At 43.7% G+C, this 21,816-nt stretch overlaps 3 protein-coding genes across 3 annotated transcripts; 1 reads left to right on the forward strand and 2 right to left on the reverse strand.

Annotated features, from left to right (window-relative positions):
• Positions 1–2,928: 2,928 nt before the first annotated feature.
• LOC144128666 (succinate dehydrogenase [ubiquinone] iron-sulfur subunit, mitochondrial-like) lies at positions 2,929–10,806 on the reverse strand. The gene is made up of 8 exons (XM_077662250.1): positions 10,652–10,806; positions 10,068–10,142; positions 9,765–9,823; positions 8,694–8,837; positions 7,472–7,550; positions 5,848–5,964; positions 5,176–5,400; positions 2,929–3,165 (listed from the first exon to the last, which is right to left on the reverse strand). Exons 1-8 carry the CDS (start codon positions 10,715–10,717, stop codon positions 3,073–3,075), a joined length of 858 nt encoding a protein of 285 aa, XP_077518376.1. The 5' UTR covers positions 10,718–10,806; the 3' UTR covers positions 2,929–3,072.
• A 193-nt stretch (positions 10,807–10,999) lies between these two features.
• Positions 11,000–17,488, forward strand: Archease (protein archease). The gene is made up of 9 exons (XM_077662252.1): positions 11,000–11,266; positions 14,475–14,499; positions 14,583–14,593; positions 15,814–15,845; positions 15,935–16,013; positions 16,614–16,696; positions 16,807–16,859; positions 16,975–17,011; positions 17,341–17,488. The coding sequence occupies exons 1-9, from the start codon at positions 11,173–11,175 to the stop codon at positions 17,428–17,430; spliced, it is 504 nt and encodes a 167-aa protein (XP_077518378.1). The 5' UTR covers positions 11,000–11,172; the 3' UTR covers positions 17,431–17,488.
• Positions 17,489–19,424: 1,936 nt separating this feature from the next.
• Positions 19,425–21,690, reverse strand: LOC144128665 (ATP-dependent RNA helicase DDX24). Its single transcript, XM_077662249.1, has one exon. The coding sequence runs from the start codon at positions 21,504–21,506 to the stop codon at positions 19,446–19,448; it is 2,061 nt and encodes a 686-aa protein (XP_077518375.1). The 5' UTR covers positions 21,507–21,690; the 3' UTR covers positions 19,425–19,445.
• Positions 21,691–21,816: the final 126 nt, after the last annotated feature.

The raw sequence follows: 21,816 nt of genomic DNA on the forward strand, positions 1-21,816 counted from the left end.
GCTATGGTGGGAGTACGCGAGTGGAGATCATGTGTGCATTGCATGCGAGTGTGGCTGATCGGGCAAGTTGGTTATTCATAGCAGCAGAGACGGAGAATTACAGTGCAACTTTTTTGAGGACTACAGGAAGGGCAGCCACCACCGCGCTGACTTCAACTGGTTCTTTAATTCTAAAGGAGGCACCATACAGGCAGAACGGGGAGTGAGGGAGTGGGGCACCTGAAAAGAAACTGCTGAGTTCGCGTAACACCGCACACGGCAAAGGAAATTAAAAGACATGATGTATTAGTGAAACCTACCACGCGGCAAGGAAGGATGTGCAATAAAAGAAATGCAGAGCCAAAAAGGGCATTTAAAATTCTAAACAGGGCGATATGAGAGAAAGGGCAATAAAAGATACGCAGGGTCAAAAAGGGCGATTAAAGATCTCAAGGGGGTGAAATCGATGCTAAAAGCCTTAATACATTAAATGCACACAAAATATTTTACGGAAAAAAGCTACTGAGGTGACAGAGAGGTATGAGCAATAATTTGTACTAAGTGCGACTCAGTAATATTAGCATTTAATAGCAATAAAATTCTCGAATGCTAAACTGCAGATTGTGAGGGAGAACAAGCAAATTTTACGAGGTGAAGGTGAGGGAGGGCCAAGGATTTAATGGCAAAAGTAGTTTCACTTCAGTGAGGCTGTGGGAGAAAAGGAGAAAATGAGGGCATCTGCCCACCTCTGCTGTCGACATACCTGTATGATGTGTGCTTGAGATCCCAGGGCCAGAAAACAAGCGAGGAGTAACACACCTCCCTCCCTTCATTTTTTTATGCGGCCCATTTCCGTACCTTTCACAGCGTTGCAACTGATGTATAAAGCGGGAGTACAGCCGTATGAGGGCATAACCCTGGGTCGACGCTTGGCCAACGTCATGAGCGTTAAACCGCCGGTTGCCGTCATTTTAATAAAGTTATTCCTATCCTATCCTATAGCCGTATAGCGCTATGGATGGCTAGTTTAGGATGAAGGGTGTTGAACAGTATGGTGGCGCCATCTTTTGATAAATGTTGCCACACATGGTAGTCTGCACGTCTAGCGGTTTCGTCAAGGAGGAAGGAAAGAAATTTAGGAGAGGACATTATGACACAATTTTTTGAAGCCGGACGCGAGGGCTCCCCTTCACTAGTTAGCCGCAGTCTCAGCCTGCTTGCGCGTGCGCAGCAGACAATGAAGCAAACAATGTCGCTGCGCTATCGGTCAGACTCCCAGTAGTCCTTGCGAAAGCACGTGACGACACACTGTCATGCAGCTCAAATAGCGAGTGCCTCTTTTCCTCCATGGCTTTTGTTTACTGCGATTCCCGGAAAGCTGACAAGGTTACGCATAAAAATGACATCTACCACATTGAGTGGAGATGGTTCAAATGGGGAAGGAAATGTGTGTTTTCATTCAAAATTTTCTCGGTCACCCTTCCGTGGAAAAAAAAAAAGATAGTGGTGTTCCCGAAGGGTAATATCTATCAAACTAGTGGGGTGTCATATTCCCTCTGACATTCCCTTAAACATTCCTTGGGCTCCCCTCATGGCTTTCTTGGATGATCCTTTCAATCACTGTTCACATTCTGGAGATCCGGTAAACCAGTATTGCTTTTTTGTCCCTAAATATAAAATGACACTGTTAGTCCATTTGCTCAAACATGAGGGGAAATTCGGACTGTCAGTGGTGTACATTCATGGAGAACCTCATTTATCTAGGAATGGTTGTGATAAAAGCAACTATGGATATCACTGTGTGATCATCGCTGATTGGGGATATATAAGCATGGCCCTTGACTGGACAGAAACCACATGCAGCTTGCCAGTAGAGGCGTACAATTGACAGATTACAATACTTGTATGGCATGACTGGTAAGGACGTAAATGGTGTGCAGCGGCGCTGGGAGTGGTAAAGTACAGTGTGATGGGCTCTGTGGCATTACGGTATGGGTGTGGCTCTTCTTGTGTATGGTTCTACTCATCTTGTTCGTGCTGCGCTTACATTTAATAGTGAGTTGTGTGTGCTTCTGAAACGATTTACCAGCACCGATAAGAGTGCAAGCTTGAGGGAACAGACACCACAAGGTTGGATACCATCACTGTAAAGTCTGACAATAACACGAACAGGTGTCACTGCAAAACACCATTAAAATGTTAGTGATTGCAGTTGCCACTATAAGTGGCTTGTACAACTACGTGCTATCATATATGTGCACTGGGGAACACGCACTGCCAGCTTTTTTACGTCAGTAGCAGGCAGTTTCAGTATATGGATTCCAAGTGTACACTTTACTGGCTTCTGCTTGTAGTACCCCCCAAACATAATAAAAGCCTCAGCTTGACTTTGAAAATTGTAACGTTTTATTGAACAAGAACACTGTCAGCTACAGCAGAAATTCACATTGCCAACTGCATCTACAAAAATATTTTCAACGTACTACATGAGTCCAGAACAAATAGGTTCACATATATAATAGATTGGATGGATGTTGGTTGTTCAAGATGCACAAAAGCAGTTTTTCCTCTACATTACCCTTCTCTCTACATTACTTAAACTACTATGAACTGCCGAGGGATATAAAAAAGGTGTATTTGTTTGTTAAAGAGAGTTGGTTGTTGGTATACCACAATTTGAGCTATGGCTTAGCACTCTATGGCCAAGCATAGTTCTCTCAAGCCCAAATCTCTGAAATACAAAGCTTGTGCTTTATAACCTGTGATGAGCAGCTAGCCACACCACTTAGATTTCAATTGACGGGGGTTGTACCTTAATAAACAGAGATAAATTACTTGAAGTACTTTTTCAGTACTGATGAAAGAAACACTAAAAATGCCCCACAATTACTTTACACTGCTACAAAACTGCAGGGAGACTGTACTGCAAAACTCACTAAAACACAGTCATTGCATGTTTTCCACTGCACTTTATTTTCACCCATGTGCCTGCTCTTTTCAATTTCAGTCCATGACACTATGTTGCAGTTTTAATAAGTCTGCATGATTTTCACGGGGTTGATCAGGAGCCAGTAATTAAAGAGCCAGCAATGTTCAAGCGGTGCCAGTAAGTTCTGCCTTTGGCTTCTGCGAGATTCCAGCAACTAACTTTTTCAGCTCCCCAATAGCCTTTCCTGGGTTCAATCCCTGGAAAAGAAAAAATGTTAAGTATTAATATTTGACGCATACTTGCATACAATTTCTGTGTAAGCAATGTCTCTCAGAAGCCATGGTGAAAAATAAGCCATCGTGTACTTAACTCTACAGTCAAACCTGTGGAGTTCCTTGGATGAGTTGAGTGCTATCAAACTAACATCATCTCACACATATTTTCTTCTAGGAAGCAAATACGAATACAGCTGTTAGGGGTCTAACAGAAAAGAACCTCAACTGTGAGCGCTTGACTATACGAAATTTGTGGATGGTCTGGCTCAAGTGAAAAGACTCTGTCAGACTCTGATGCAATACATAAAATGGTAAGCAATTAAGTGTTCGCTAGCATTTCTGCCGGAAATTGGAATGAACATCAAGCACTTTTTAGCAGTTGACTCCACAAGGTGCTGAAATCAGTACGGCACTAGTGACAGCCTCAATGCCATGAACATCTCAAGATTGTGGCTCTTCTGCGGCGTAATACACAAGCTGTAACCAGTGCATGCTAGGCATTGCGGCAGATATGTTTTCTGCTCTGTGCAGCTCTGTTAATGCACCTGCATGCTGAATGTGGGTGCCCAGATGAGCTTTTGTTTTCTGCATCACCAGTCTGCAATCTCTTCTGCTGAAAAAGGATAGTCTAGCAGAATGCAAATGCGCATGATTCTAGCCCAGATCTAAAAGAAGAAAAAAGAAAAAGTTTTTCAGACCGAAAGTACAATGAAAAGAGTGTACAGGAACTACCAATATGCACTCTGTTGAGAACTCTGAAGTTTTTCCTATAATCAAGGCTTTGCTGCATTCTTGTTTCGCCTCCCATTTTGAATCAAAAACTAATGTGAAGAGCAACGAAAAGCCTGCACACCAAGCTATTCACGTGATGAACATAAACAGCGCAAAATGTTGCTTTAGTGCAAGTAGTTTAACTTCAAAGATAAGCCGGACCAAATGCAACTTGTACAAACAAGCTTGTATGTCGAGGCCTGCATCACATATTTACTATGTACTGCCGCGTAGAAGTCGCGGTTTTCACTGACTAAAAAAAGCTGCTGCTGCCGCTGCCGCCGCCGCTACCACTACTACTACTACTACTACTACTACTGACGTTGATGCCCTGAAATTGAAAGACCGGTAGCACAGCAAAAACCTGCAGGGGGCTGGTCTTGAAGTGCAACGAAGTGAAGGGCTGCACGGTTACTGAATCACTGGCACATGTGGGTACAGAATTTTTGCCTATGACCGCTAAATAATTTATAATTGAATACCCTCTCTTGCTGTTTCGGTTTCATCAATTGAACAGTGACTGTGATGTGTAGTTGACCTTTGGGTCACGTGAGGTATGAAAAAAACCTGCAATGTAAATGCTGATATGCAGTTTTAATTCACTACAACACTCCAACTTGCCTGCTTCAAGGGCTGGAATGGCAACAAATGACGTATCAGCAGTTGCAGCGCCGTTTTTTCGTACCTTGCATGACATAAAGACCAACTACACATCACAGCCATCGTTCGGTTGATGAAACCAAAACCGAAATACTATCAAGAAGAAATTCAATTATAAATTATTTAGCGGCCATAGGCAAATATAATGCCGTGATCAATATACATTATTGTCTAATGCATCATTTGGAAGATGATGACACGCAAGCAAAAATTTGGCACCTACAGTCCTTTAATATACGGTTTCTGTGGGGCCTTCAAGAGGAGCTACATTTCTACTGTTACATGCATTACTTTGTCATAGCCTTTGTCATGTCATGCACTTTCTTGTCAGCCATGGTTGACTTTCAATGTCTCAAAAATCAATGCTAAGCACAGCAGGCGGCGATGAGTGTCACTGAAGCGTGCCATAAAGTGCTGTATGAGCATTTAGACTGGTGTGTAAGAAAGAGAAAGTGAAGTTTAATGAGATGAAAGGCAAAGAGGTTGGCCAGCGGTAATGTAACCCTGGCCTGCTGCTCCACATGGGGGAAAGGGATGCCTGCACAGTGAGCAGGGACCCACCTTGGGGCATGTCCTGGTGCAGTTCATGATGGTGTGGCAACGGAACATGGTGAAGGGGTCTTCCAGGCGCTTGAGCCGCTCGACGGTGTTCTCATCACGTGAGTCAATGACCCAGCGGTAGACCTGCATCAGTGCCGCTGGCCCAAGGTACCGGTTGCTGTTCCACCAGTAGCTGGGGCATGATGTGGAGCAGCATGCGCACAGGATGCATTCGTACAGCCCGTCCTGTGATGGGAGCAGCAAACAAGCCGCAGGTCACTTCTCACTAACACAGTAAGAGCGCTGAAGTGGGCTGAGGTGGCTACATATCAGTGCACACAATGACAGCTGTGCAATGGGACCAATGAAAAAGAAAATAAATGCTGTAAGAAGGCCGTACTGAATAACTCTGAGTTCATTTAAACAAGCATGAACCGAAACCTCACACCATTAAATTTGATAACTTCCCTCCCCACGAAAATGCAGGAACCATATCCAGGAATAAAGCCTGAAATTTTGTAATTAGCAATCAAGGCCTTCCACACTGAGCCTTGAAAGTGGGTACATTCCACGCAGGCGTTTACTACCTTTGTATGCAATGCATAGTTGCAGATTGCTATGAAAAGCTGTAATTTCCATTATGTAGTGATTATAATGGCAAAAGAAAGGTTGGGTAATAGAGAAGGATCATACCAGTTTTTTGCGGTCTGAAATGCTCTGCAGATTCTGGTGGTCCCCCACTTTGACGTCTGTCTTTTTCTGCAGCCAAGGCTGCACTGCCTTGTAGTGTTCATAAAAGAGTGTCATATCCTGAAATTCAAAAAAGCAAAATGAGACAACATTACCTTGAAATTTGCATACTGTATACATTGCACTGCAATGAGCTATGCTGAATTCAAAGCGGCTTCAGACATTCACATGTACTGTCGGGAGCAGAAGTGGTGCATAACAGTTGCACTTTGGTTAGACTTGATAGCCACGCCAATTTCTGGCAGCACCTACTGCCCAGACAGATTAGGAGGTGACCGTTATAATCTAGATGGGTGGCATTTCATTTGTTTCAATGCGTGGCGCTCCAGCTTGGAGTAAACAGTAAAACGCACCACAACAGCAGCGAGCCATGTAACTGCAAGTGTTAAATATCCCTTTTTGCATTTGATAGTACAGAGAAATGATTCAACTATGGACATTAAAATGCCCGTTTTTTTCAAAACCGATACTGCTTACCTTGCTTGAATTGCAACATAAGGTGCATTATGTGAAAGACAATGGTTTTTAAATCTCAGAAGCTAAATTTAAAAAATTTCATAATTTGCTGACTTTTGCACAGTCCCTCTTTCCTATGCATCAATTTTGCAGCCAGTATGGACAAAAAACAACATAATAAATGACACTGCTCTGCAATACCAAATTTATAATATGAAACACCACAGTAATTTCATGGCGTAACTTGGCACAAAGAAAATGCCTCACTTTCAGTGCCTACTTCAGATCTTTCTTGGTTGGGACGTTAACAGAGATGCAAAATGACAGAGCCGTTTGTAAATATGTATTTTAAGGCAATACTTGGTCACTGGCTAGATGCATCAGCTTGGGCTTGACTATTATATTAAAAGCTGAAATAAAATTGACACCACTAGCCTGTGGCAGGCCACTGCTGCTATGGTAATCAACTCACCATCCAGAGCAGCTTGCAAATTTATCAGAAATTATAAGGAGAGGAAATGGCAGATCGTTCATCACATGCCTTATTTTTTCATTTTAATAAGTCCCATCATACTAAAACCTCACCACTCTGTTCAACTGTCCATCAATGACTTATTTACTTCAATGCAGTGACAGATGCACTGTCGGCACACAAGTGTACTCAGTTCAGCAGGAAATACACATCTCACCGTGTCGCCAGCATTGAAACAGCAAACAAATGTTAAGATAATATGCCTCAGTTGTGGCCCAGTGGTTTGAGCATCTACCCTGTATGAGGGAGGTGTGGGGCTCGACCACCAGTGTTGGCAAGTACCCACTGGTCTTTTGATTGGTACGAGCTTTCTCCTGGCCTGATCCACAGCTCATCTGGGGTGAAATGCTTGAAAAAATGGGTCTTTGACTCCACCTTAAGATCAAACACTCTAGCCATGGCACTCTATGGCCGAGGTGTCCTTGCACTATTAAAAACCAAACATCACCATTACCACATTGAGAATACTGTGCATTAACCACTCTTTGCAACCCAAGAGTTTGACCAGTCATTATCAGACAAGACATCCATTAAAATGTCCGCACAGAAACACACTTGTGCGAGTAAGTGTTCACTTACAGGAACCAGATCCTTGACGACATACATGTGTGGAAGAGGGTAGATCTTAGTGGACTTTGCAGTGTTGTCGTCGATTTTACTGCATGAAAGAAAGGCAAACAATCCAACTTTCAGTGGTCACTTTTTTATTAAGAAATTTTAGCCATGCCATTATGGGACCTTCCAAGTCAACAAAGGCATGGCTTCACAGTCATATTAAAATCAATAATGTGCTTTGCAGGCCTTCTACAACAATTCACAAGCAACGATCTCTCACAAATTATCCTATAATTGTCATCTATGCTACTGTAGCATCATACCACCCTAGGAACTTCTTAAAGGGACTGACAATTGAATTTTAACGACCCAGTTTTTCATGAACATTGTTGAAGACTTTTAGAAATAATTTTTTGATAAGTAAATGGGCCCATTTTGATGTGCTATCACAATGCTGGAAATCATGATCAGCAAGGATGGCAGCGATTTCCAACCAGCAAAAATTATGAACTAAAACATATTAAATATAGCCCTAGTCGCCAGACAATAATTAGATGGTCGTAGTATAGCATAGCGTCCATATGTGCTTCAACAGCCAAAGCTGTTTTGACACAGGGACGAACGGCTAGTTGATGACAGTTTTAATGAACCATGAACACCACTTAGCCCAATAATTGCAGAACACTGTGCCGCGATCCATCTACAAAACCTCAAAGCATTTCAATAGCGTTTCAAATGAAGCATTGCTTTTCATCTAAGGGCACACTGAAGGGAGCTTAATCTTTAATAAAATACGACAAAAACTTCTGGAAGAAAAAAAGCAGTGTAATTAACAATATGTAAGTAGCATTTCACCAAGGTGTGGTCGTGTGGTAGGATACACCGGTAATCAAAAGGTTCAACAGCCAGGTGTCACTTCACTTTCTGTTAGGCAATTTTCAGTGCCTAATTAAAATTATGAACCCTCATTTGTTCAATATTATGACGCTTGATTCTTACGCTATGAGGCAATTTTAATTTCCATCACAATCTCATGACACATCGTGCTCAGTTGTCAGTCCCTATACAACACAGTAATGGTAGTTCTAGTTCACAGAAGAAATGGACCATAAACTCATCTAGCAAAAATTTTTGTGCAAAATTTCTCTTGACAGAAAATGATTGCATAGACAATAGCAAGTCTGCATTATTTTACTCTTTGTATCAGCAGTGTGAGCAAAAGTATTCCTGTAAAGTAGCACTGTACCAGATGCAAGCCAAGGTGTTGGTGCCATTAATATTCATAGCACAGGAACCGCAGATGCCTTCTCTGCAAGACCTACGAAAGGTCAGTGTGGGGTCAATCTCATTCTTGATTTTAATCAGGGCATCGAGCACCATAGGACCGCATCTGCAGACAAAGCCACAACACACACCATGGGTTACTGTGTTGCACAGACACAGGACAATGTAACGCAAAGCAACGCACCCGAGAAATATGAACACTATTTTTAAGTTGAAGCATATTCTTTTATTATTATGGCCTGCCTGTTGCATGCCACTACTCATGCATGAGGTTTTCTAGAAGTCAGGGGCCATATTTTGCAAGGATTCATTTTCCAATTTATTTAGTTGAAACTTCACTCATTTATTTGCTTTTCCATTAACAAGGGGTGGAAAAGCAGACAGCCAAACAAGTGCACAATGATACGATTTTTTTTTTTTCATCGTTTTGATACTATCGAGTGCATCATAGTGCTTGCCCATTTGGCAGCAATGGCGCCAGTCAGCCAGTGCCCATAAACACAACGCTACCATGACCAGTGCCTGGAGCCTCAACGGCACCACAGGCGTCATTCTTTTGAAATAAAATCATGCGTCATCAATACGGAAAACTCTTTTTTATTATAGCTACGCCTGCTGAAGTGCCATGAGAATGTATATGAAAATGAATGGAAGCATCGCCGTGTTTCTGCCGCAGCCAGCATGACAACATCTGCCACAATCTATGTGACCGACAAGCCGTGAGCAATCGCTAAGGTCCAAATGAATAAAAAAAAAAATGAACTTAATCCTTACAAGATACAGCCCTACGTCAAAACTAGACCTTATACGCTGATACTGGTTTACAAATAACCATCTATCATAGCTCACAAAGTATTTACATAGCTCAGTCATGACAGTGAAAGAGATTACTGGAGTTCATAAATGCACAGCTATCACAAATTCCTTTTAGAGATCTGCACATATGAACTTTGAAGACAGTACCTTTCAGAAAGTAGAAAAAAAAGTACAATCAATGCAAACCAATAAGAATAGGAAGTGGTTATAAACTAACTTGTTGAGATCAACCTCGTATGTCTGGAGACGTGGCTTGTCTCCCTTCTTCTCAGGATCCTGCAATAAACATTCTCACCATTATGTGCAGTCATCACAAAGCAAGGGTACCACGTTCTGATGACCGTTCTGATGACCGAAGCACTCAGCACAAAACATTAACTATGCAAGAGCACTTAGCCCACGGCATGATTAACTATGTCTTCTGTAGATTCCACGAAGTTTGGTAATGACCTGTGCAGCTTCTTTCATAAACGTAGCACGAGGCGCCACTCAAACATAACGGTAATAATATTTAGCTCACCCATCTGTAGACTTCGAACTTCTTGACGCCCTTCGTTCCAGCTGCAGTGGCAGCTGCGGCGGCCGCATGCCTCACCTGCGGGAAGAAGGACGCTTAGCCGCAGAGCAACAAGGCGCGCATATTTACGCGATCACGAGCGCAGCAATGACCATAAGCGCAAGGTGGCGCAGTGAACGACAAGCAAGTCAGCCGCTTTCTGCGGAGGGCATGCGTTCCACGAACATCTCAAATAGCATTAAGCGGGACATCAAAACGTTACGTAACAGGCTATTGAAATGTTCCGTGGGGTTGTCCGTGTCGACTAATAACCTTCACTAACGCCTTCAAGTGCTGGCTGTCCATGTCCAGGAACTACAAAGATCGTACGGTTGTAGAATGCATCACCCTTCAAAATTTGATGTCAGATTTTGCTGCAAGGATCAAATTCTTATTTGGAACCGAGTAGGGACACATGACAAAAAACGAAAGTGGGGGTAACATGACCTCAAAAGCCAAACCGGTTGCATGGCGGTGACCACTCTCTTTCACATGAACACAACAGCAAACCAACCAAACAATTAAATATATGAGAAAATGCAGCTTACAGACGCTAATCTGGCGGTGTAGGAGGGTAAAAGGAGAGACTTCTTCAGATAGACGGACGCAGCCATGGTACAGGAACGGAGAACGCAAACGAATGGGACCTGTCCAGTCAAGAACAGGAACAGGGAACACTTGGCTATCGTCGGCTATTTGAAGCCAGAAAGGTTAGAAAGAAGCCAAATCAGCTATTTCATGCTAGTGCTTAAATTTGCATCTTAAACTTGCATGAAAATTTTTGTAACAAAAATGAGCTTTTAAGATTGAATAAAGTTGTGCCTAAAGCTTACTTAACGTTGGATAACGTTGGATTGTGTTTCAGCATTCCAGTGCAGCCAAGACAGGTCAAGCTTGTTTACGAAAACTTTCATAAGTGAGCGGCAATGTGATGAGCCAGCGCCTCCTGTATACTCTAGGCGCTGATAAGCAATAAGTACTGAACAACCGAAACGAACGGGTGCAACCAATTTTATTGTATTATCAGATACACTCGTTTACGTGCAGCAAGGATCAGAAACGTTTCGCTATGTCTTCTGGCGACGACTACCACTGTGCCGAGTTAGTTGAAAGAGATGACTTCACAGAGGAGGAGCTCTCGATACCGCCGGTCAAGTACGATTGTGAGTATCATTTGCGCGCACAAAATTTCGTGCATGCTTAAAAACTAGAGATCCGTAGCAGTAGCGGTGGATTGTTATCGAGCAGGCGAGCTTAGCCATATAGTGTAGGTTACCTTCAGTGCTGGTTGCACTTCGACGACGCCGTCAAGTCAAAGCAGGGGTCCAGTGGGTGATAAAGATAATTATAAATATAGAAATGCGGCAAATAGGTTTTGCGAGCACATAAGATTACAGGGGGAAGAAGAAAAAGGGGGACCAAAGCTCACTGACCACACAAGAGGGCAAAAAAGGAGAGGGAGAGGAAACACAGGAATATATCATACAAACAATCGAGGCAGTATTTTCAAAGCTTGAGGTAAAAGAAATATACGAGAGCAATGATAGCAGCAGGGCAGTGTAGGAAGAGCTGAGGGGGATGACTGCAAGGGAATGGGACAGAATGGAAAGCAAAGTTCCCATGGGAATAGCGACAGGGCCAGATGGTATACCTACTTAACATACTAGGCCAGAAAAGCAAATTGAAATTACGAGAGAGTATTGACCAATAATAGGGAGAGGAGGTGTAGCAAATGATTGGAAATTGAGCAGGATGAGACTAATATACAAGGGTAAAGGAAAAAAGGACAACATTAAATTCTATTGACCAATTACGGTTACATCAGTTATCTTGTGGTGGGAGCAGTGCAGCACAAGACAAAGAAAAGAGAGGCGGGACACGATGCTTGTTAAAGTACATCAGTTATATACAGGCTAGCACTGCAGATGGTAAAAATGAGAATGGAAGAATGGGCAGAATATAGGGAGATCGTAGGAGAGCTGCACAGCGGTTTCCAAAAGGACAGAAGGTTAAAGGATAATCTATTTGTTATAACTCAGTGTATATAGATAGCAGAGGCAAGTCAGAGGCCACTACGGATAGCGTTTTTGGACATTAAGGGGGCATATGACAATGTGAATGAGGAAAAGCATTGGGGAAAATTAAAGGGATATGGTTTAGATGGAAATCTGGTAAAGGTTCTACAACATGTATGTACAGATAATGAGGTTGTGGTAACAGGGGCGGGATAAACTGCAAAACCAGCTAAAATTAAAAGTGTGCTAAGACAAGGCTGTTCACTGGCACCCCTACTTTTCATGATATGCATGTGTCAAATGAAAAAGAGGTTACAGGAGAGTAAAATGGGCATCAGCGTGAGTTATTACAAGGTGCCCAGAAAGTAAATCAATTGCTAGCAGGACTGATCTTTACGGACAACATTGTACTGCTACCAGACAAGTGGGATAGGTTGCAGGAACTAGTTAAGATCTGTGGAGCGAAGGGCGAAAAGTTAGCACTGCATTTTAGCAGAGAAAAGTCTGGAATAAAGGTATATAATGATGAGAGGGGAAATCCACTAGAAATACAAGACACTAATATTGACCATGTGAAGAACTGTAAGTATCTAGGCATATGGCTAAATGAAATGAAAAAAATATCTGGAAGAGCACAAAAAGATTCTGAAGGACAAAAGGAAAAGTAATTCTCACATTACAAAGCATAGTGTACTATGGAACTCTAATAAGCATGGGGTTGTTAGATATGTATGGAAATGAATCATGTACCAAGCCTCTCATTCAGTAATACAGTCCTGTGCATGAAATCAGAAGTGCAATCAAGCCTAGAAATCTGCCAGAAAAGTGTAAGCAGGTTAGCCTTGGGTGCACATGGGAGCACTCCAAATAAGGGAGTCTCGGGGGACATGGGCTGGGCGTCGTTCGAAGTGTTGGAGAGGCGATTAGCAGACTGATGTATCATCAGAGGCTAACCAAAATGGAGGAAACAAGGTTGGCAAAAAAGATATGCAAGTATCTATACATGAAAAGTGTCAGTACGAAATGGACGAACACAACCTGAAAGTTAACTACCTACATGTGAGGGATAGGGTAAGCAAAATACTAGTGTGGAAAAGGAGGTAAAGGAGACAGAAAGAAACATGCGGAAAGAAAGAATGCAAGGAAAATCAGAACTTGGTGTATACAGGACAACAATACAGGACATAGCGAGAGAGCATTTATTTTATAACTCGCGAAACAGCTCATTGCTTTTCGAAGCTAGGCCAGTCACAAAGTGAACAAGGGAAGGAAAACCTCAGGGTGCTTGCCAACGTTTCGACAAGCGGCCTTGTCTTTGTAGACGAGTCCACTTGTCTACGGGGACTTGTCTTTGTAAAAACGTTGGCAAGCGCCCTGAAGTTTTCCCTCCCTTGTTCACTCTGTGATTATCAAGAACCATCTGACCAACCTCTCACTATCATGAAGCTAGGGCAGGGGTTTCGAGAATGAAAACGTACAAATCTAAATTTGAAGAAGTTGATAAAATGGATGGATGAAATGGCTATATTAGAACTGAAGTTGAGACCATAGAGCATTTAGTTTTGAGGTACACAGAACTTCGTCCCGCCCTTCTCGATAAAACAGCGGCAAATATAGAGCGGGCGCTGGGATTTGCTGAGAAGGACAGATGAATGGACGAGAAAAGCGTTGCCTTAACAAAGGGAAGGTTAGAAGATTGGTGGCGGAAATCAAGGGAAAGGCAAATTCGCGAAAAAGAGCGTCAAATTAGCTATTTTCAAAGGGAAAGCCCAAATTAAAAAGAAAAATTTAACCAGGAATTTAACCAGGAAGCCTAGGTGGTGCTAGTTTCCGTCCAATAGAGGCTAAAGACACTATCATCCATCGATCATCCATCCATTCAGCTCTATAGGCTTGCTTACATCACATTGTTTTTTATTTTCCATGTAAACCACGAATTCACTTTACAGGTTTCATTCATTCTCTGTTCTTCTGCCTAATTGGGCATATTTGTAACTTTCCACTGCAAATACGTGCTTTCTTGCACCCCTCTGAAGTGTGTACGAGAGAGAATTATCTTTACATTCCAGTTAGTGAGTTCAAAAAAAAAGTTCCTACTAAAGCATAAGCACCATATTCTACCCAAAGTTTCTTTCAGCTACAATCTTTCCAGCTGCTAGTATTTTCCATATTGAGTAAACAAGCATAACTGTGTAAGGAGTTTGCCATATATATAAAACCAATGCCCGACACTGTTTCTCAAAAAAGCAGAACATGTAAATTGTCAGTTCTTTTGATTTTAGGGCCATTCTGACTGTTGCTGCTTAACCCTTAGTGCCTTGTTTACTTGTGTTTGACATCACTTTTTTCTTTGCAGATCTCGACCACACTGCAGACGTTCAGTAAGCCTTTCATTCTTTTGCAATTTCGGAAATAAAAGAAGTGAATATAATTCACTGTGTCTTCCTTTTACTGTCTGTTGCAGGCTTCACGGATGTATCCTGTCTGGTGAACTCTGCAACAAGAGTGTCTGCAGGCAACAGGCACCCTTGTTGAGAGGCTCTGTGCAACGAGCAAAGTGTCATGAATAATGTGAAAATAACCACGAAAAGGCTATTTATTAATCTCCGGACTGCTGGAAGTTACACTTTGGCACACTTAAGTTTTGGCTGTCTTCTCGTGTAATCCTTGATTGACCCTGCCATTATGCAAGCGGCTACACTGCTGGAAAAAGCCGATATTTTCTCAATGTTACTCATAATTCATGGCACTTGAAAATCCAAACTAAATGATAGAAAGCAGGAATGCACGTCATTGACACTACCTTGAGAACAGAACTGTTACTGTCATCAAGCAGTGGCTTGAGAGGGTGCCTCAATAAGGTTATTAGCCAAGTTTTTATCTTCATACTTCACTTTTCTTTAAACACTTTATAATAATTGTCTTGCAAATTGCTGCGGTTTTGCACGGGCTAGTTAATAAATTGCAGCTGCTTCTTATCTCTACCATGGCATATTGCCACAGTGTTAGCCATTTACTGGCGCCGCCATGTGGTGGGACAGCACCCACTGGTCTTCTTTGTCTTCCCCGGCTCGTGCGTTCGTTCGCTGAGTGTGTCTGCCTGGCTAGTCCTGGTGTGCCCTTCTGCCCCTTCTGCCGGCTTTCGGTGACATTTTGGCGGAGGTGCCGGGTAATTTCCCAATGCACGAAGAGCTACCGGGAGCCTCCGACGACGCCCAGTGGTGGCACATGAGTGGTGGCACAGCCGCCACTTATGAGGTTTAAATCCTGAGTTCCGACCCCTGACGGCACGACCCCGCGCAATGACGTCCACTTCGACAAGTCAGACCACCCAGAATGCTGTCAGTTCCCCACCGCATGACCAAAATGTCACCGAAAACCGGCAGAAGGGGCAGAAGGGCACACCAGGACTAGCCAGGCAGACGCACTCAGCGAACGAACGCACGAGCCGGGGAAGACAAAGAAGACCAGTGGGTGCTGTCCCACCACATGGCGGCGCCAGTAAATGGCTAGCACTGTGGCAATATGATAGTGGTAAGCAGTAGTGAATGACTTGGTTCAACTGAATGGGACCTGTCACAATGATCTTTGTAGGGTAGAATCATGAAAAGAATTTGCTGGCACTGCTATACAAGGCAAGTGACAGCATTTAGCAAAATGCTTCACATTGTTGATACTTAACAAGTTCTTCAAAGGGGGTGAAGACTTGCAAGAAGCTTTTGAACAGGTAAGCATTACCTTGTCATTTAAGTCTGTAGAAAGCCTGACCATGTCATGACAATCAGCATATAGTTTATTTTCTCTCATTCTCTACAGGTAGCAGTTGCAATGTTTGGCTACATGACAGAGATCGACAAAGTCGACATTCGTGCCACCTGTGATATCGCAGCAGAAGGTAGACTGTGTTGCCTGTCTTTTTCTGTCTTCGCTTTTCCAACACATTCGTGTTTCAAATACCATATGCTAGGATATTATAAAAAGGGAGGGGGTGAGTAAGTCTTTAGGGCATTTCCCTTGTAGTTATATGCACTTTTGTAAGCATTGACACTATCGAATTGTTATGCTATCCTGGGGCATCAAGAAACAAAATGCTGAACTTTAACGCTGATGCCATGAGAGAACAAATGCACTACCTTTGGTTAGCTCCAGTGCTGGTGCTGGACTTCATATTACAACTGTGCTCTGCTGTGTGACAAGTATGAATTCATATTGCACTTCAAGAGGTTACATCATGGTTATACCATGGTTACATCATAATAGGTAAATATTGCCACAGATCAGAAAGAAAGCTTGGAGGCCATTTTCATTTATGCATGGTAGCAACTTTAGAGCAGCACTTTTCTTAAGCCTCAAACTATTACTGGGTTGGTCTTCTTTACCTGCATGTACAGTAATGTGAAAATGAGTCTTAAAACTTGTTTGAACAACACCTTTATTTCTTGCAGCTGAAGACATGGTTTATTTCTTGCAGTTTATTACAGTTTATTTCTTGCAGCTGAAGACATGGTTGGCCTGCTTTTCCATTTCTTGGACGAACTGCTGTTTGTGTTCAGTGCAGAACCATTTATCATAGGAAGGGTAGGCTATTGTGAAAGCCAAAAAATCGCTGGCAATTTACCTTTTTACCTGCCATGCCCATTTTTTTTTAGCGTACTTAATGTGTTTATAATGTTTTTTTGTTTTTGCAGAAGGTGAAGATTCTTGAATTTGATAAGGAAGCTTTTAGAATAAAGGCAAGAGTGTAAGTTTTGACATATTAAGGTGACCTATTTGCTGTGGCTCTTTCATGGCAGCTTTGGACTTGAGCCTCTTGCAGTGAAACAATTTTTCCATGGAATTTTGCTTGCTTCTTCCAGGTATGGAGAGGTCTTCGAGCTTGGCAAGCACCCTCAGGCAAGGGCTCTTTCATTATAACAGTATTATGCACGAGGCAGCGCCATGTGGCCACAATTTAGAGCATGTAATTTAAGGAAGATTGCTGTATTACACTGCATTTGTCATTGTTATTCTTATTACAGAGCTTTTCTGATGAAGATCCCAACACTGCCTTATGACATCATCGCTATAATCTCCTGTGCCCAGCATAAATTATGTATGCCTAGCATAACTTGAATGTAGTGCATGCAGGCACCACAAGTAAATCTGGCACAGAGCGCATGAACAACTATGTTCTTCTTCAGGTGAATGTAAACCATGCCTGTGCTGTTCTTTTTGTATCGCAGGGCACCGAAGTGAAGGCAATCACATACTCCAACATGCAAGTGTGGGACAAACCAGGCCAGCACGAAGTATTTGTAATTATTGACATATGAATAAATTAAGAATCTACCAATTTCTCTCCCTGATGGAATAAATTTCATAATCATGCATCACCTCTACTCTTCATTAAAACACCATGGTGGCTCAGCAGTTGATGTGCTTGGCTGCTAACCCGAAAGACGCCGGTTCGATCCCTGTTGCGGCGGTCTCATTTCGTTGGAAGCGAAATGCTATACTCCATTTCATACATCAGGTGCATTGCTGTGAAAGGTACGGAAGTAGTCCGGATGGGAAAATAAAGGGAGGCGTGTTACTCCGCACTTGTTCTGTGCCCTAGTGGTCTATGGCCCGAGAAAGCGACAGTGTGTTGTCAGCAATAACAGTGAATTTAATCAACATCATGACAAATGTCACGTGGTAAGCCTACAGGCAAAGCATTTACTATGTTTCGCTCACCACAAATAACGCACTACTTTTTGGTCGCAGATGCAGGCAGCGCAAACAAGAGCACTAGCTTTGAAAGTGTTGCACATGATGCTTGAAACTGAGTATAGAGGCCCATGTATCATGTGATTTTAGTGCACATTAAAGAACCCCAGGTGGTTGAAATTATTTGGAGCCCTCCACTACAACGTCCCTCAACGCCCAAGTTGCTTTGGGACGTGAAACATCATAAAACCAACTTCACTAAAATAAACGGCAAGATTTCTTTTGCCAATGCCAAATTCTGACCTTGGCACACTATACTTCGTGTGACAAATTAAAAGAAACAAAAGTGGGACCTCCATTTCTATGGGGTTTAACGTTGGAACGCAACTCCTGCTGAGGGAAACCGTAGCGGAGGGCTCCTGATAATTTCAACCACTTGTGGTTCTTTAACGCGCAGTACATGGGCCTCTAGAGTTTCACCTCCAACGAAATGAGACTGCCGCAGCCAGGATCAAAACTGCATCTTTTAGGTCAGCAGCCGAGCACCATAACCACCGAGCCATCGGGGTAGCTTATGAAAATGTGCTTATGCTGTCAAAGTAAACTACATGAAATGCATTGAAACACCCATGCTGAGAGGATGAGCTGTGCTTGCAACTTTTCCATAGCCAAAAACCAGAAGTGGTTCCAACAAACATTGGCTTCGCCACCATACAACTCCCCAGTACATGTACGATGCAGCATGAAACTAGAACTATGTTTTTAATGAGTGCTGGCTCTTATTACCTCATTCCTCAATTTCGTGGCGTCGATGGCAGCATCTGCAGCACCAACCACCTTGGTTGGCAGGTAGAAAAGTGTAGAGAGTGAAATACCCCTCTCCATTTTCTGGGAAGACTGGCTGGGAGGTGGCGGAGTGGCTTCAAAACCCACTGCAGAATATCACTGGAGTGCTAACAAGTCTGGATTTGCCTCTGGCTGTCTGACTTCGCGTGAAAAATGGAACATATCTGTGAAAAATTCTTTGCTGTCGCACCACAGCCAGTGGCAAAATATTTGCGTTGCACGCTTGTAACCGTCGTGTGAATTTTTTTTCTTGTATTGTCACGTGGCGTACACCGGCTTTGTTAGGGCAATTTCGCCATTAAGTGCAGGTGCTAGCACTTTCAACCCCCAGCTCATTCTCTCGCACAGGTTCTTATGCTTGTTCTTGTTTTACAAGAGCACAATCTTCGCAAACAAAATTGCAGCATCAAACCGCTTGGCGAAGTACAATATGAAAATAGTCTCTAAATATCCCCGAGTGAACATGCAGAAAAACAAAACGGCTACGCCTCAATCGCACCCATGCTGAAATGACTTTGTGTTGCCCGTACATTGTGGATGAATAAAACGGTGCATGATAACACCGCAAACATTCACTTAATTAAAAGACAGGCATCACTACAGAACAACACACATGGATGGAAATTGCGCATTATGGCACAGCATGACAGCATGGATGGCTTGGGGAAAGGGTCATGCTAGGAGTTTCTGGTGGCTGGACAACCATCTCCACGGAGCTACTTGTGCTCATTTTTACTGATGTGCACATGAACGAAAGAGGGAATTCCTCGCTAGGCCTTCCATATTTTATTCATCATTCCGTTTTTTTACCAACCACTTTCTGCTTCCAGAGCTTAAATTTCTTTGCCTTCTTTCTCTGCTTGTTTTTGGGTGCACCATCTACAGGCATTGCCATGGCAGTCTTCTTAGTTTTCTGGGCTTCTACAACCTGCACTGCTGTGCCATCCATGCGGACTTTGGGCACTTCAAGAGCTCCCTGGTGTGTCAAGTACTTGCCAGAAAAGCCAGATGGAAAGAGAGGCTTCTTCAGTATCTCTGAGAGCTGAAACTGCATTGCTTTAAGCTTGCGTTTTGTGTCTGCTTTCTTCTTATCGTCCGTGTTTGAAAGCATCCTCTTGTCTATGTCAATCTCCATTTCCTTCGCTGCACGCTGCAGCCAGTTGTCTTCATAGTTGCTTCGGCGCACTCTGTGGCTTTCAGCCTCAAGTTTCCTGGCCAACTCTACGCGCGTCTGCACTGCCCTGAGCATGCTCTGGTCAATGGGGAAGTCGGGAAGGTCCTCATCCCTGTTCAGCGTTCTGCAAATCTTGCGGTAGAGGTGCAGCTCTCGGGGTTCCATGAGCATCACACTTAGCCCACCGCTCTTGGCACGTGCTGTGCGGCCACTGCGGTGGACGTAAACTTCAGCAGTTCGTGGTACTTGGAAGTGAATGACATGTTGAATGCCTTGAATATCAAGGCCTCTTGCCGCTACATCTGTAGCTAGGAGGAGACCAGATGGGTTGTTCTTGAACCGATCAAGATTTTTGAGTCGCTGCCGTTGTTGCATGGAAGCATGCAGCGGGAGGGGACAACGTTGTAGCAAGTCTAACACAGACACCAGACGGCGTACGCTGTCAATGCTGTTACAAAACACCAAGGTCCTTCCCGGGTGTGCCAGGAGGAAGTAATAAAGGCGACTGTCTTTGTCCTGAACAGAAGGGCACACAATTCTTGATTCACACAGTGTCTCAGCGGTGCCTAGTTTTCGTGTCAGGTCAACTACTTTGGGCTTAGAGCTTATACCAATGGTGCGCATAAGCTCCTCCACTTTTTCTTTCTCAGACAGTTTGTGTTTCTTAGGCTTATTCTTCATGCGCTTTGGCAAGTCGTGCACCATGGTCAAGGTTGCTGAGAAGACAAAGTTCTGGCGGCGACGTTTTTCCGTGCCCTCTTCAGAAGGTGCATTGATTACCTCCAGCAAATGCGCAAGGTCCTCGAAATGACCCTTTTCAACCATACGATCGGCCTCGTCGATAACCAAATAACGGACACTACTCAAGTCAGAGACGTGGGGCGCTCCCTGGTCAACAAGCTCCCAAAGACGACCAGGAGTGGCCACCACAATCTCTGGTTTCCGCTTAAGCAGTCTCAGCTGCTTTTCCGCCGAAAGGCCGCCCACAACATTTACGATGCGCACGTTTGTGTATTTGGCCACATCTTGAAGATGCCGAGTTACCTGAATGGCCAGCTCTCTCGTGGGCGTCAACACCAGAGCTTGAAGGGGCATGGCCTTCGAAGCGCACTCTTCAGGCTGCCGCGACTTGCGTTCCATGATGTGGTGCAGAAGCGGAATACCGAATGCAAGTGTTTTGCCGCTGCCGGTCTCCGCAGCCCCCATGATGTCCAGGTGATCACGTATCGCAGCTGGCAAGGTCTGCGCCTGTATTTCAGTGGGCTCAGTGAACTTCAGTTCGGCCAATGCTCTCAGCACTGGCTCGGGGACATAGCAATTGAGCCAGGCAGACATGTCCTCACACCTCGACTTTTTGGGCACGTCCGGGCACGCGTCGTCTTGAGCGTCATTGGACGGTTCGTCTTCATGAGGCAACACTGTTGATTTTTCCGCAGTTATGGCAGTTCTGGCTCCCGCCGGTTTACCATCGCGCTTCCGTTTTCGTTTCTTTTTCTTAGCAGAGGCGTCGGATGCATCTTGAGACTGCCTTGAAGGGTCATCTTGACGCAAAATGTCATAACCTGAGAGTTCTTCAAGGCCTGAGAAGCCTTCCCACTCAGCGCCTTGAAGGGTTGCAGCGTCTATTTGAACCGGCTTCCATTGCGTTTTGGATCGAATGACAACAGATTTCTTCGGCATCGCTCACACAAAATTCAGCGCAGAAATTTGTAGAAAGCGTTGTACTTGCCAATTAAATTGTTTTGTAGCTGGAGCACTTCAAACAGAACGTTAAAAAGCAGTTGGGTTAACGTGCAGCGCCAAGACACAGGACCATAGTCACGGTCTGCACCACTCTGCACCACGTGTTTTATTCCAGTTTCGAGCAGGCGGAAACGACGTAAAGGAAATTGAGATGGTAAACAGCTGCGAAGTGAAATATGGAGTACACTAAGCAACGAATTAGCGTTGCTTGAGGCTAATTTCAGCTCAGTAAGTACCGCGCAGTTAC

Source organism: Amblyomma americanum, chromosome 4 (genome assembly GCF_052857255.1).
Source record: "Amblyomma americanum isolate KBUSLIRL-KWMA chromosome 4, ASM5285725v1, whole genome shotgun sequence".
Lineage (NCBI taxonomy): Eukaryota > Metazoa > Arthropoda > Arachnida > Ixodida > Ixodidae > Amblyomma > Amblyomma americanum.

Bases quoted from the DNA above. Each gene is read 5' to 3' on its own strand.
- LOC144128666 (XM_077662250.1), bottom strand. From the start codon at position 10,717: ATGGCTGCGTCCGTCTATCTGAAGAAGTCTCTCCTTTTACCCTCCTAC. The intron at 10,143-10,651 runs GTAAGCTGCATT...TTCTTCCCGCAG, and splicing joins ACACCGCCAGATTAGCGTCT to GTGAGGCATGCGGCCGCCGC. The intron at 5,965-7,471 runs GTAAGTGAACAC...TTTGAATTTCAG, and splicing joins TCGTCAAGGATCTGGTTCCT to GATATGACACTCTTTTATGA.
- Archease (XM_077662252.1), top strand. From the start codon at position 11,173: ATGTCTTCTGGCGACGACTACCACTGTGCCGAGTTAGTTGAAAGAGAT. The intron at 11,267-14,474 runs GTGAGTATCATT...TTTTCTTTGCAG, and splicing joins ACCGCCGGTCAAGTACGATT to ATCTCGACCACACTGCAGAC. The intron at 15,846-15,934 runs GTAAGCATTACC...CATTCTCTACAG, and splicing joins TGCAAGAAGCTTTTGAACAG to GTAGCAGTTGCAATGTTTGG.
- LOC144128665 (XM_077662249.1), bottom strand. From the start codon at position 21,506: ATGCCGAAGAAATCTGTTGTCATTCGATCCAAAACGCAATGGAAGCCG.